Source organism: Aulonocara sp. 'chitande type north' Nkhata Bay, linkage group LG15, assembly GCF_057382095.1.
Source record: "Aulonocara sp. 'chitande type north' Nkhata Bay isolate Kocher_YH1m ecotype deep benthic linkage group LG15, A_spYH_male_GT1.1, whole genome shotgun sequence".
NCBI classification, from domain to species: Eukaryota; Metazoa; Chordata; class Actinopteri; order Cichliformes; family Cichlidae; genus Aulonocara; species Aulonocara sp. 'chitande type north' Nkhata Bay.
Genome location: NC_141358.1, coordinates 9,968,217 through 9,982,638, shown reverse-complemented (window position 1 = coordinate 9,982,638; position 14,422 = coordinate 9,968,217). Strand labels below are relative to the sequence as shown.

At 40.6% G+C, this 14,422-nt stretch overlaps 1 protein-coding gene across 1 annotated transcript in view; it reads right to left on the bottom strand.

Moving 5' to 3' along the window:
• Window positions 1-5,920: 5,920 nt before the first annotated feature.
• The window catches only part of LOC147312506 (steroid hormone receptor ERR2-like), a 42,576-nt gene continuing 34,074 nt past the window's right edge, over window positions 5,921-14,422 (bottom strand). The window contains exons 6-7 of the mRNA XM_086263946.1: window positions 13,216-13,485; window positions 5,921-10,487 (exon numbers count right to left, since the gene is read on the bottom strand). Coding sequence (XP_086120072.1) covers window positions 10,243-10,487; window positions 13,216-13,485 — 515 coding nt within the window. The 3' untranslated portion in view covers window positions 5,921-10,242. The remainder of the gene's footprint in view (window positions 10,488-13,215; window positions 13,486-14,422) is intronic.

Below are 14,422 nucleotides of genomic sequence, written 5' to 3'. Positions count from 1 at the left end.
AATTATGTTGTAAAATCAAATAAAATGTGCCAATATTTCATTTAATTACAGGGGGATTACACCCTTAGTCTTTGGCCATATTTCAAACTGTTACCTTCTACTCGAGCTTTCAAAGCACGCTATACAACATGCCTCATTCACACCAGGACTTTTTCCTATTTCCAGGTCTTATCTATCTAAAATTCAGAAGCAACTCAAGGTTCATCATCTTGCCCAAGTACACTTTGGCATGCAGACTGGAGTACCCAGGGATCGAAACCCCAACCATATGATTAATAGATGTCGTAGTGGACCTCCTAAGCCACAGCCAACAATGTACTGGTGCTGATATTTACAATATGAACAGCAGCGACTGAGTTTTTGGTTACGCAATGGCCTGTCTGACTTCTAATGAGTATTAATGTCTCATGGAGTTTTATCTTGGGTTTAACTAAAATAGATGTAGGTCCTCTGGTTGTTTGTTGTTGTGCCACAACAGTATCTCGCCATATGGAACATTAATCTGCACTGAAACTTTATTCCAGTGAAAAAGACAAAATAAATAAATCAAAATCAAAAATCAGCATCCAAAGTTTCATGCAGAAACAACGTGCAGAAACAAAATTGTGAAATTTACAACAGACACTGGTCTGTCCTCTTTAACAAATTGTATATAACAAACTATAATCCCACGCATTGTTGCCATGACCTCCCCCACTTTCAGCTCCTGCCTTTGAACCGTAATTCAGACTTCACGCGGCGGTGGCAGCCGGCCTCATCTCTAGAGCTTTCCCCAAACAAAACATGTCCTTTCTGGCTTGAATGGGATTGGGAGGGTTTAAGATTTGGCTTAATTGTTGTCTTTTCCGGTGTTTAATTATAAAAACACCAAAGCACTGTCATTGCTGCCGTCTAATTCCACCATGTTCCGCTAATTATGCTGTGTTAATGTAGGCTTTTCTGTTACAGCGTCACACTCATTAACTTAGCGGTGACACTGCCCTTAATTGGATAAGAGGCCATTTAACTCACTTCTCTTTGATTAAAATGATCGCCTGCTTTGAAACATCAACCCAGAGAGCATGAAACAGCAGCTTCCCTCGTAAAAGACTTTGAAAAGTTTGACATCTGTCAAATCTCTGAATATAACTCCTCATTAGAAAATGCTTTCACTGGAATTGCACATACCTGCAAAGTAAAATGGCCCCACGCTGCGCATCGGGTGTCACTTGCTGCAGAGCATGTGATTGTTGCAGATCCAACCACTGCTCACAGGTTTAATAAGGATCAGTCTAGAAAGAGAAGCTCTGCAAACCTCCAAAATGTCAGACACTGCGGTATCATCACTCACAGCAAATGGGCTTCTTCCTCCAATTTCCACCTTTGTTTCTTTTTTGTTGTGATCCCCTGGGATCTTGTGCATAGCAGTAATGCTCTGAACTGTCCTGATGTAGAATATAAGACAAGAGGAGCAACAAGCTGATCTGGATTTCTTCTCTTGGAGCAGTTTTATAGAAGCACACTAAATGCATGTAGAATTCAACATACGTTACTTTAACATTAACTGACAACAAGTCAGCTTTCTGCTGCTGGCTGCCATGTTTAAGCAGCTCACAGTTAATATCAAGCAGACCTCCATTTAACTTTAGGCCCGGTAAAGACAAAAAGCAGGATGAGAGCGGCGTTGCTTTCCAATCTTCCGTACCCCTGTTCCCATACCCACACATGCCCTCAATTACCCTATGAGCACCGCATGTGCAACATCATTAATAAGATCCACTAATAATGGTGGCGAGCTCCATTGGCCGTGAGTGAGATTTGACTAATTACTGTAATTGTATTGGAGTCATGCTCATTAAATATGAAAATTGTGTTCTGTGAAATGAATGGGGTTTCATGATCACTCTTGTATGGACAGGCGAGAAATAAATTAGAGAACCGGTTCCCGCTGCACAATTAACCACAGTGCAGACAGCTACCTGCCACACCCCCCGGTCTGGTAATAGAATGTGTATGTGAGACTGTGTGTAATGCGTGGATATTTACCATTACTTGTTGCTAAAATTCTTTTTAATACAGGCAATATGCATGACCTGCTTCCTTATGAAACGAGGAGACGTTAATAATTCACAGAGCATATAATTGCAATTATAATGTTTTTCTCAGAGACGTTTCTCAGATGGATGATAATTTATGTTTTTTTTTTTGTCATTTGATTTGATATTAGCTTTTATCAAGTGCATTCCCTTTTCTGGTATATTTATGCTATATAAATGTTAAACATGACACCTCCACAGAATAATTTGCTGAGAATTTTATAAATATAAAAAATATCATGCTGTAATTATGCTCTCAACACATGGAGACCATTATCACCAACTAAGCAGGCATTTTGTGTCCATTTTGAAACACGTAAACCTTGAGAAAAGTAAAAATATGCCCCCCCCCCACAAAATTCAAAATTCTTATAAGGTGTTCTGGGTGCATAAATGCTAAAAACAAGTCATGTTGCTAAGTGGTTGCCAGCTAAAATGATTGTATCAGAATATATCATGGCTAACTGAAGTTTTGTGGATATAAATGAGATGTTACAGCGGTGACAGAAAATGCTAGGATGCTATTATTAGGTGCTGCAGGGAAATAATGCTAAAAACAGGTCATTTTAGCCAGTTTGTTAGGCGGTTGCTGGCCAACATGGTAAAATCATAGCATCTGCTATAGATAAGAACCTGCAAGGGACTACGATGTAGAAAAGGAAATACAATGTTAAAGTTTGAAAAAGATCTTTCCGTTTGCCCTTCAACTTTTCATATGGAAAGTAGGATGTTGTCGATGCTTGTAATGTAGATGTGTTACATTTATGGAGGCCATGGTAGTGTAGCCATAATGTACTTAACATTGCTTGTGTGAATGGCATATTCATATTAATCTGCCCTGCACTTTGTTCTTTCAGTACAAAAACAAAACAAAGAAACAAAAACACCTTTGCAGCTGAAACATTCTAATCTTTGGATGACAAATGAGATTTTACAGTTTATGAAATAATTACTAATAAGCCTCCTTTAAGAAGCAGGGCAGTGGCTGCAGTTTGCATGGAGATGGTTGTTGTACCAGCTCATGTTGAGTGTGGGGAGCTCTCCTAAATCACTCAGATTCTGTTATAAATATCTTTGCATCTAAAATATATCAACAGTGATTAAACACTGATTGAGGAGCTGCTTAATCGGTGTTGGAGTTATGTGTGGGTGCTCTTTCCTTTCACTTGTCCCCTAAAAATTAGAGAACCTGAACCAAACTTTTTTTTAAATCACAGATGTTGTAATATTTATTGGCTGGCCAAGATCAACATGTGCACAAGCATAAACTGCTAAATTCCATCTTACATCAGAAACGTACGACCCATGAGCAATTAGTGAACAACTTCCACTCTGAGCACAACAGCCCTCTCTTCTACTCAGAAAACAGACTGTGCTGGTGACTCTTTACAGTAACTTTATTTCTTTCCACCATCTCTTGGGATTTAAACGGCTGTCAGAGCTCCAGATCCTAGATGACGGTACCTGGGAGTGGCTACGTCCCCAGGGAGTGGAGAATTTTTTTCACCCCCCTTGTTTCTGCGCGCTCAAGCTGCTTGAGAAATCTTGCAATGCAAATGTGGTGCTTACCTTTACCGCCCAGTAACAAAACTGTGTTACAGTTAGAGGCTTCTGTGAAAGCCCTGATTTTGTCTGAGGAGATATAGAGGTGAGGAGCAGCAGGTAAACAAAGCATAATGTGGAGGTCAAATGCTAATGAGAGCTCCATTTGTTACATCTGGCTCTCCCCAAAGGCAAAGCAACAACGTCAAAGGCACCCAGACATAATAAATCATCCAAATAAATAATAAACTTCAGAGAAGATTCAGAGAAGACATCACGATATTCATTGTGGCTCATGGAATGAATTCACAGCCAAGTCCTGATTTCTCTCATGTGGCCTTATTTAAATTGTCCCATTTTAAGCTGCATGTACTTGAGACAGCATGACGCTTACAGGTCCATTTTCAGGCCTAACACCCTACCATATAATTTCCATCTGCTCACTGGTTAATAGGGTAAGACCAGCGAGAACCACATTATGAATTGTAACTTGCTTTAGCAGAGATAGAGGCCGTGAGAATTGAACAGATGCAGTGCCATGCGGGGCTTGCAGCTGTTGCGAGGCCTTAGAAAACCCACAGCTGTCCCCCTCTCTGTCTGAGTCCTTAAGTAAAAGGAGACTGCGAGACAGATGTGACTGATGAGGCGATGAAAAATCCAAAGAACAGGTGGAGTAACACAGGTAGTACAGTGCACTTGTATAATGTGCATCTAATTCTTTCTGTCTACACTCTCGTCTTTCCTTCATGTCAATCAGTTACTGTGGCTACCCATAGATGGCGCTCAACTCATTTTGAAAAGCACCGGCCTTCCTCAGGGCTGTCCATCACAAAGTGCCACAGACTGCATGGTGTTGGGGATGAGCTGCAGAGAAAGGCACCCTTACCTGTCCTTGAGCCAGGCGAGTGAGCGGGGGGTGGATAAAAAAGAGTAGATTCAGCATGTATGTACAATGTAGCCAGGAGCCATAAATCATGACCTTCTTCAATTTACACAGGGAGCATATTGATGGTTTCCTATCTCCTTCACTCACTTTCACCCAGTTACATTGTCTAAGACAACACCGCTCTGAGTACGTAACTGTGACTGACACTTTACAGCCTATTCTCAGTGGACTCTCACCTCAGTCGATGAATAATCTTCATGAGGCAAAGGAAGGAGTCCGGCTGCCCAGCTGTGGAGCTGAAGCATTTGTCGGTGGTACACGGTTGCACTAAGAGTGTGATTAAAGATTTAATAAAAGACCTAAGCAACAAGACTGGTTGATAAACAGACTACAGTGCGATATTGTCAGTGCCCCTTGGTAAGTACAGACCGCCCTAACAACTTGTGGTGACTTAAGGTGAATACAACAGGGTTTGCAGGATGGAAAGTCACTATAAGGACAGTGGGCCATGGCCTAATTCCCTTCTATATGATAGGTGAAAAAAAGAAGATCTGCAAGTTCATAAGACACATTTTCTGTAGCTTCTTTTACTTTGCTTGCAGTTTTTTTTTTTTATCAGTCAAACGTCGGCGAGGAACACCTTCACATAAAACTTCTACACATAAAAAGGTCTGCTGATATACAGTATAGACCAAGTTAATACACAGTTATGATTTGCAGCAATAATATGGAGTGGCGAGTGCAGCTTATGCCAGCATAATAAATAAAAAAATGAAAAAGTGACAAGCCCATTTATCTGTTTAATTCAGTCTTCTGTTGAGACATCTTTTCGCTGGACATCATAGCTGATTTTGTTTAGAGGAATGCTTTGTGGCAGGCTGATTAAACACAGACTTACCCCCACTCCACTCCACCCCACCCCCACCCCGACTCCCATATTGGCTGAAGTTGAAAGCCCAGTAAATGAAATGACTTCCACAGGATTGCACCACAAAGGAAGAGAGTGCGTCAGATGTGCATTCAGCCGGCGTTGTAGCCAACGCAAGGTCAAAAGGGACGGCGTGTAGACAGTTAACCAACTGACAGTCGGGGGGCAGGAGGATGCCGTTACACCCCGAGGCACCGTCTTGATAATATCCAAGCGCGCATAGACACATACACACGTGTAGACACTCAACTGGTCTTCCAGGCACTGCACATAAACTACCAGTTTTATTGCTTTACAACTTGCCTAAGGACTATTTATTTTGTGTGCATCTGTGTGTAAGTTTGATGCGAATTTCATCTTATATCTAGTGCAGGTTAAGCATAGGCTGCAATTATATTGTTAGTAGGTTGTGCAAATAAAAATGTATATACTGTGATAGTGTAACAAACCTCATTGTTGCTCATTTTGTAGATGTGGTTGCATCCTCGCTTCAACAAAGGATGTTACTGTTGCACCCAGAGAGGCAACTTTGTTACAGAAGACATCTGAAAAGTGCCGGGTGACAATTTGCAAAAAAAGAAACAAAGAAAGTTATAAACCTAAACCACGATAAGCTTACATTATCAGTAAAAAACACTGAAGACCAAAACTAAGCATAGCTATCCAATAAAAATCCTGTGCAGCTGTTACATAAACCATGTGATTTTATTGTCACTGTACATTCAGTGCACTGTTAGATTTGACTCACTCCAAAAAAAAAGAAGAAAAAGAAAAAAAAAGCATATATTTACACATGGATACAGTAGGCATGAACACAACAAACGAAACACAAGAAAATGCCACACAATACTGTCCAGTGAAACCCAGCTGTAGTTGCTTCTAACTTCCAATATTTTCCCTTTGTCTTCCCAGGACTGTGCGTGCATAGTTAGCCTGTCCTTTCCCAAGCATAAGTGTATAATCAAAATGAACCAAAGCTCCCTTTTATCTTGATTCATATATTACAAATGCTAACATATTGCTTTTGAGAAGGGGAGGGTTAATCCTCTTGGGTAATCACATGTCTGTGGTACATACACCTAGCAGGGTCCTTTATACACCGTGGACCAGAACGGCCAGGGAGGTTCCTCCATGTTTTATGTAAATCTCGTCATCTCAGCGTGCGCGGAGTTAAGGTAAAGTCCGCAAATGGAACAGCGAATAAGCAGCTTTCTCCTCCGAGGAATGTGTTCCCCAACCGCCGTAAGTTCATCTACATTTTTTTAATACCCAGCCAGTGATGTCACTTTATTTCTGTGCCACAGATTCCCAAGAGGAACCCATGGCCCGCTTCCAAACCCAGTGTAATTTTCAAAAAATATGAATTGAGGTATAGGGTCTAGACGACTTTACTCACTATATGTCCTGCTGTGCCGATAAGCAAAATCGATGGTAACGCAGTGTGTGTGTGTGTGTGTTTCAGCATTGAGATACACAAAGATACAGAAGAAAAAAAAAAACAGAAAATAAGACAATATCTCACCAAAGACTTACTTAAATAATTACCCATTGACTCAATACAGTGACTTGTATTATACAGGTTTTCAGTGGGCTCTAAATTTTGTTGCTAATCCAACATGAAAAACTCCCTAAATTGGCAAATCAAAGGATCATAGTTATAGTAACGAACAGCAGTCGTAGTATAGTGAAATATGCACATAATACATTTGTACAGCATGTCCACAATGTAAACAAAGAACAAATAAATGTCAGTCTGATGCTCCACAACACAAGGAACATAGGGTGGCCATATTTGCCTTGCATAGCCCAGTGATCGCTCTGTTATGAAACTATTACAGAGACTCATGAAATCGTCTTTGTAAAGGTTTAGACAAACCCTTCCCACCATCAACCAAAGTAAAACGTCTCTCGTCCCCAAGGTAGAGCCAAAGCAGAAATTTAATTGCTCCATTTCTACTGAGAATTTCAGCTTAGGAGACAATTAGAGTTAATTGGATGTTGTCGAACCGTTTTAGAAGTCTGGAAATAAATTAAGCATTTTCTTTTATTTTCTTATATTAATTTGGGAGAAGGGGGGGGGGGGGGGGTGGAAGTTGGGAAACAATTAATCTGCTATCAAGTCTTCAAAGAGCATGGAGGTGTGTAAATGAACTCTGATCAGGAGGGAGGGTCAGTTTTCCTGTTTTGGTCGAGCTGGATTGCAGCCATTTACAGAAACACTCTCCTCAAATTAGTACAAAAAAATAGAAAAAGAAAAAAAAAATCCTTTCACTTTTTAGACTTGTTTTTATCTCAGAGTGAGACTTCACAGAACTAATGATCGATCAATGCCTCTATTGAGCGAACAAAAGAAGATAAAAGATTTCCAGCATGTTTTGTTGTTAGGTTTAGTGGATACAGAGCAGAAAGGGTATGCTCACCATTAAAATCTGTATTTATGTGGAAACAGCAGTCATGTCTGCCTAATACAGCAGCTTTCATAACGTGTATTAAAAAGACAATAATGCTTTGGCTTGCTACTGTACAGAGGTGATGAATCCCTCATTTCAGCCGGGGACAGAAAAGCTGGTTAACAAGTGAGGAAGTGCATCGTGGGAATTGTATTCTCTAATGTATATGGTTATAATTATCTATGCATTACATTACAGTGAATCAGGAGTGTTCCTGTGGGAATCGTCAATAGTTACTGGCAGCTTGGCTTTATGCTTTATAATTGTTTGGGCAGAAGCTAATGGTACTTGACACTTTAAAGACTACTTTAAGTGTTCACGAGGGACAATATGTGTCTTACTAAAACCCTAAGAGCAGCTGTTTCATTTATTATTAGTATACTGTTTTGATCATATGGTAACATGTTCCATCTAACCTGCTCAGGTCATCAGGACAGGAAATAATATGTTCATAACTCTATCACTTTTATCCTAATTGAGTAATTTGGCAACTGGTTTATCACTGATAGATATTATGCTCCAAAAGACTACCATTACTTTTGGAATATACAGATTTATTAACTTAGTCTGTACTCCTTAATGGGAGTATGTTTGTACACAGTGCCTGTCTGAATATTAGCACCTTCATTAAAAATTAGCTAAAGACCAATAAAACTACAAAACATCCGAAAGCTGCATCTGGTGGTCAGTGAGATATATAATTTTCCACTATTGTTGCCACTAAGAATGAACTCGGAGAGCCTTTCAGGTTGTTCTCAGACAAACAAGTGTCATTATTGTGATTTGGATGAAAATTAAGACGAAAGAAAAGTGAGGAAAGTAAGGATCATAATGATTCCTGACAAAAAAATAAATAAAATTTGGGTATAATTTAGCATGTTGCATATAAACTTTTTTCTTCCTTCATCTCATTTGCAATATGATCTTATGCTACAACCACAAATTGGTGTCTACAAAGAGTCTTTTTTTTAAACTTTATCAGTTATCCTGATAAAAAGTCATGTAAAGCATCATTTTTTTAGTTTAAAGCTCCTACATTCCTACATCAAAGCACGTGATGACACTTCAGTTGGAAAAAAAGACTTCCCAACAAACCAACTGGGACATTATGACAAGCATTTGAACGCACAAATTAATAATATTAATTGACTGTAGCCTTTATATCGACACAGATGATGTTAAATTAAATAGCAAATAATACTGTTCATACTTTACAGACATATTCAGCTATGGGCTATCAATATAGTGACACTTGTTGTGTTGAGAACAAACTAAAACAAAGGTGGGCAGAGTTTCACAAGAAAAGGCAAAGCCTGTACAAAATATCACAATCTAGCGCACCATCGTCAACAAAAAGCTTTCGAAACAAACTGAATGATATTGTATAGTTGCTGAGGTCTTCATATTAGGGGTGTCAGTTTGCATTAAAGGGCGTATTACATTGCATTCATTGTGTTTAACTTCATTCTTAAATATAGCTTATCGTTATCACGTGCAGGTTTCACAGTACGTTTAGTTGCCAATAGATGTGCATGAGGACAAAGAGAAGCGAGGGACAAGTTTAGCCTCTAAAAGCAAAAAGGACCGACAGAGTGAGCTGATACAATACTCATTATTGCCACATTATTCATAGCTGCTCAGTGCAAACTCTCAGTGAACTCTGATCACCAGCCAACCACCGTCCTTCTGCAAGCACCAAGTTGACCGAACCACTGAGCTGATGAAGCTTCTACGAGGTAAATATATAATGAAGAAATGGAGAATCTTACTGTAACGAGTACCACTGTCTTCGATGGTCAATACAAGAATATGTCTAACAGTTCTCCCTCCCCCAACCCCACATGTCCAGTGCAATTTCACACAATATACAGTACACATATTATATGTAGACCAGTTAGAGACTATTGCTTTAACAGCTTGCGATGAGAAAACGTGAGAGAAGGAAATAAAAACATGTGGCTACGTGGCTGTACAGTTCTTGAGGACATTTATATTATCACATTTCCATTTTGAGATGAAAATAAGATAAGAAACAAATTCACAGAACCTTCAGGTGATATAGAGCAACGGGTCTCTGGTTATAACAAGACCTCGGCTGCCTGATTTCTGTACACAACATCTTTATATACATAATCGTGATCCCCTGTCAATCAGTCTGATAATTGCCCACCTTTTAAAACTATTTCAAGTCCCTTTAGTTACCTTTAAGTTTAGTTTTGTTTAAAAGTGTTAAAATGACTCCAAGCTTCATCCTTCCATTGTCAGTTGGCACCACCTTTATTTATTGATTTATTTTTTAATGGGCTGTCCCTCGCCTCGGATTGGGTGATGCAGCTGCACGTCAAACACCCGGCCCGGGTGTCAAGCCTTGGCTTCCAGCATCTCGAGGAATAGTTTGTGCATGGGGACTTTGCCCTGCATTTTGATGCTGTAGAAGTGCTGAACGGCCTTGGTGGCAGTCTGACGGAGCAGAGGCAGGGTCATGAGCAGCTTGCCTGCCCGCCGGGGGTCCTCTGGGTGCTGGGAACCCTCAAAATCCTGCAGGGCCTCATGAAGAGAATCCTGGAGCCTTTGGACAGCCTCGATATTCTCTATGTGCATGGAGTCTGGAGCGAGAAGAAGAAAGTCGGAATGACAAAAATGCCTAAGACAAATCAGATGTTTCATATCTACATTGACAACAACTGCATGTTTTGCAGCTGCATCATCTGGTTTTAAACTCAGTAGCTTGTATATGCAAACGTGCAATTTTGCTTCTTAGTGCTTAATGACGCTCCTTAAATAAATGACTATGCATGGCTGGGAGTCTCGGGAGACATAGGAAGAGAGGGAAGTACAGTAGGTATATATAAATATACAGCAGGAGAGGAAAAAAAAGATTCATTTCTTTTGGTATCATGGACCACATACATCCCCCCTGCTAATGAATTCAGATGGCTGCATTACTAGGATATCATTCAGCTGAATGATGGTGGCAGATGGGCTTCATTTCCATAAGAAAGAGCAGTTGGCCCCCTTATGTATAGGCTCTAAAATAAAACCAGTTGAGACTTATTAAAAACTGCTCTCTACGTATAAGTCTACATGTTGGAGGGGAAAAAAGAGAGAAAAAAAACCAGGCTTGTCCTCCGAAGGACGAGCTGACAGCGAGCATTTTAATGGACAAGCACTGGTTTGCTTTCAGCCAATTTCACTGCACTGACATACTGTGTCAGGTCTAATCTGTGTATGCATCATATCCACAATTCATTAACTCACAGATAAAGCAGTGCACGACGCAAATGCGAATTCAATACAGTATTATAATCAAATCTCACAGACTGAGATAAACTCGTCCTACCCTGGTAGTAATACGGAGTAGCGCTAAAGAGAAGGCAAACACGGCTGCTGATTGAAGTGTAAGTGAATGAGATCAGCTCTGCTATGTGTCATGAAAGTTGTGGCGTGAAGTAAGACCGTGTATGAACATGTAAATGAGGCAGAAAAAAGGGAAAGTACAAGGCTAATTATGTTCCTAACTGACTGATTAAGTCTCTTTTACCAGTCGCCTTCTGTGTAAATTGCATTTCTATCTTGGGAAATTAACTAGGCTATGTGGACCGCACATGTGTTCCAGCACTCTTCATTTGAAACCTTCATGTTAATGCTGATCTGATCCTCATTAGGCTGCACGATCATGTGTGTGCGCGCGCTCAGATGTGAGAAAGAGAGTGGAAAATAAGCAATATGTTTTTAAATGGGTGCACGCGTAAAGCATGAGTGTGTGTGTGTGTGTGTGTTTGTGTGTGTTTAAGGAGGCTGGGGCTGGGGGAGGAATGCAAAACTAACTTTGAAGAAACAATTTCCATGTAATCCGTCAGCAGCCTGGCGTCAATCCCGTCGATACTTTGCTAATTACAAAATCAATGGCCATGAATTTCCACAGCTGTCACACCCAGAGGACCACTGGAGCCGAAGCTCGCCGAGACTGTGTTCAAACGAGCCGAAGTTGCCCCCTCGCCCTCCCAGAGCAACCCCTCTGAACCCTAGCCTTCCTCTCTCTCTCACACGTCTTCCTTATACCTTTACCTCCCTGTCTTTCCATCACCTCCCCTCCTATTTATCCCCAACTTTCCCATGGAGTGTTTGTCATCAGGAGACTAAAGCTCTGGGCTCAGCATTTTTCATTTTTTTCAGTCAGGCAGGAGAAAAGACTCCTAACAGGCATTGATTAGCGGGGGACAGGCCCAGCCTCATGAAAAGCAAACTGTCAATACGGGCGCAGCATCTTCACACTGGAACAAACGAGGCCCGTCGCTCCCCGACGCTCATTCCACTCCACTTAACACATTTTATTGACAGCCCCTGTTTTTCTAATGAAATGCTAAATATATCTCCCTCGGCTGTGGCGCGCTGGCAGCTACTGTTATGGAGATGGAGAGAATGAGAGTGCAATGTGACAGTCACACACAAACACACGTGCACATGTATCTGCACACAAATTAAAATATAGCTACACACACAGACACAGACACAAAGTTAAATTAAAAAAAAATCTTGATCTTGACCTTTATGTCCTCTCTTATCGGGGATCTTTCATTGTGGGGGTGATGGTGCCACAAGATACCGATAACCACTCGACATTTTTTATCCCTGTGTTTTATTTCTTTGTCTGTTTAATTAAACGCCAACTGCCAGGCTTTACTTGAGATTTTATATAAAGATGTACCTTCCTGTCTATGTCATTACTGCGGAGAAAATAAAGGCTATTTGGCAAAAGTGACTAATCGGTTTTCGATTACTTGATTACAGTATTTTAATTTACTTTAATTTTATTTCTTTAGCGATAAATCACAGTCGCCTCAAGGTGCTTTAAGTTGGAGGGAAAAGAGCCTCCAGAGAAAACCCCAACAATCAGATGATCCCTGTACAGCAGTTGGCGACAGTGGGAAAGAAAAACTCACTTTTAACAGGAAGAAACCTCTGGCAGAGCCAGGCTCAGGGAGGGGCAGCCATCTGCCGTGACAGGGTGGGGGTAGTAGTCAACGCAAGTATGCCACTGAGCCACTACTATCTCTGGGAGTTTTAAATAGATGATTTTTGGAAAACTTAAACTCTCTGGAAGCCAAATACAATAAACAGAACTTGGTTTAGGATGTAATCCCATCATTTTGACTTGCATTCAGCAACACAATCCTGCTCTGCCTACTTATTGATGCACTATGATGTTTATGAAGATCCAAACCCACTACTCATCCAACGTTTCTATGAATTTGAGCCTACAATATTTGTGCTGTTCACAAACTCATAGATTAGGATTGTGAATTTAAGTCTAACAGGTGAATGGAAGATTACCTGAGTTAGAGAGTGCAATGGCTTTGAGCGTAACAAACTCCTCCTTCTCCATACGCAGCTTCTTGTAGCGTCGGACCAATGGCAAGATGGCAACATGAAGGTCCAGCAGGCCTGAGATCCTCGCCTGCTCCTCATCTACCACGTAGTCCTCCGCATACATTATCTCATCCTCACAGGGCAGTGAGCGAAACACAATGCTCAGCACCAGGATCTCCATCCAGGCACTCTGCAATAGACTCATCTGGTCTGCCAGCGAGAGTGTGGAAAAGCCTGCAGGAGTATAAAGAAAATATATGTCACATTTGAACATTTTCCAGGTACTGCTGAGCCCTCACACAGAACAACCATGTGACATAGTAAGAGGGCAGCCTATTAACCCCCCTGCTCAATTGTTGCCTCTTTCAGTCCTCTGTGTGCTTTATGGGCTATGTACAATTGCTGCGCAATCCTCAAAGAAGTCCGACTTGAAACAGAGACCGACTGCTGTATGCAGTGGCTTTCAGGGAGCAATATAAATCAGTCAGGAGCAGAGGCCTTTGAAACATGAGCCAGGGCTGCCTCAGCCATCAACTCAGTCCTTCTGCAACCCACTGCATAAGCACATGAGACCCTGCTTAGTGAGGACAAATCCAGACTTAACACTGATTATATCGTATCATTGTCAGAGTAAGGACGGGTGAATAGACATTCACTTCTTCTTTACAACAACTTCAAAGTTAATTCTGTCATTTAAAACAGACTAAATTAATGTACTGAAATTCCAACTGAGAAAATAGGAAGGAGAAAAAAAGAAGATCGTGTGGATTTATAATTAGACTTCACCATTTTATAGTTTTCGCATTTTCTAAGAGACTTTTGTGGGATTCCTCCACCCTTTTCATAAAAGGGTAAAGAAAAACCTTTCAAACAGTAATCAAAACACTTCTGAATCAAAAAAAACAACCTCTGTTTGCATCAGAAAGACCATCTGATGATTTTTTTTTCTTTTAAAGGAAGCAAGTGAAAGTACCTTTTATCTATAAAAGATATAGCCTACAGGTTTATAATACTTATATACATAAAACATTTACTACAACAAGAAACTCTAATAGTACATGCCCATGTCACGGTACTTTCTGACCCGTTTTTGCTGATGGCCATTAAATTAAAATGATCAATGCTTTATAAATTGTAGCCCCATAAATGCACAAATTGGGTCATTTCAGCC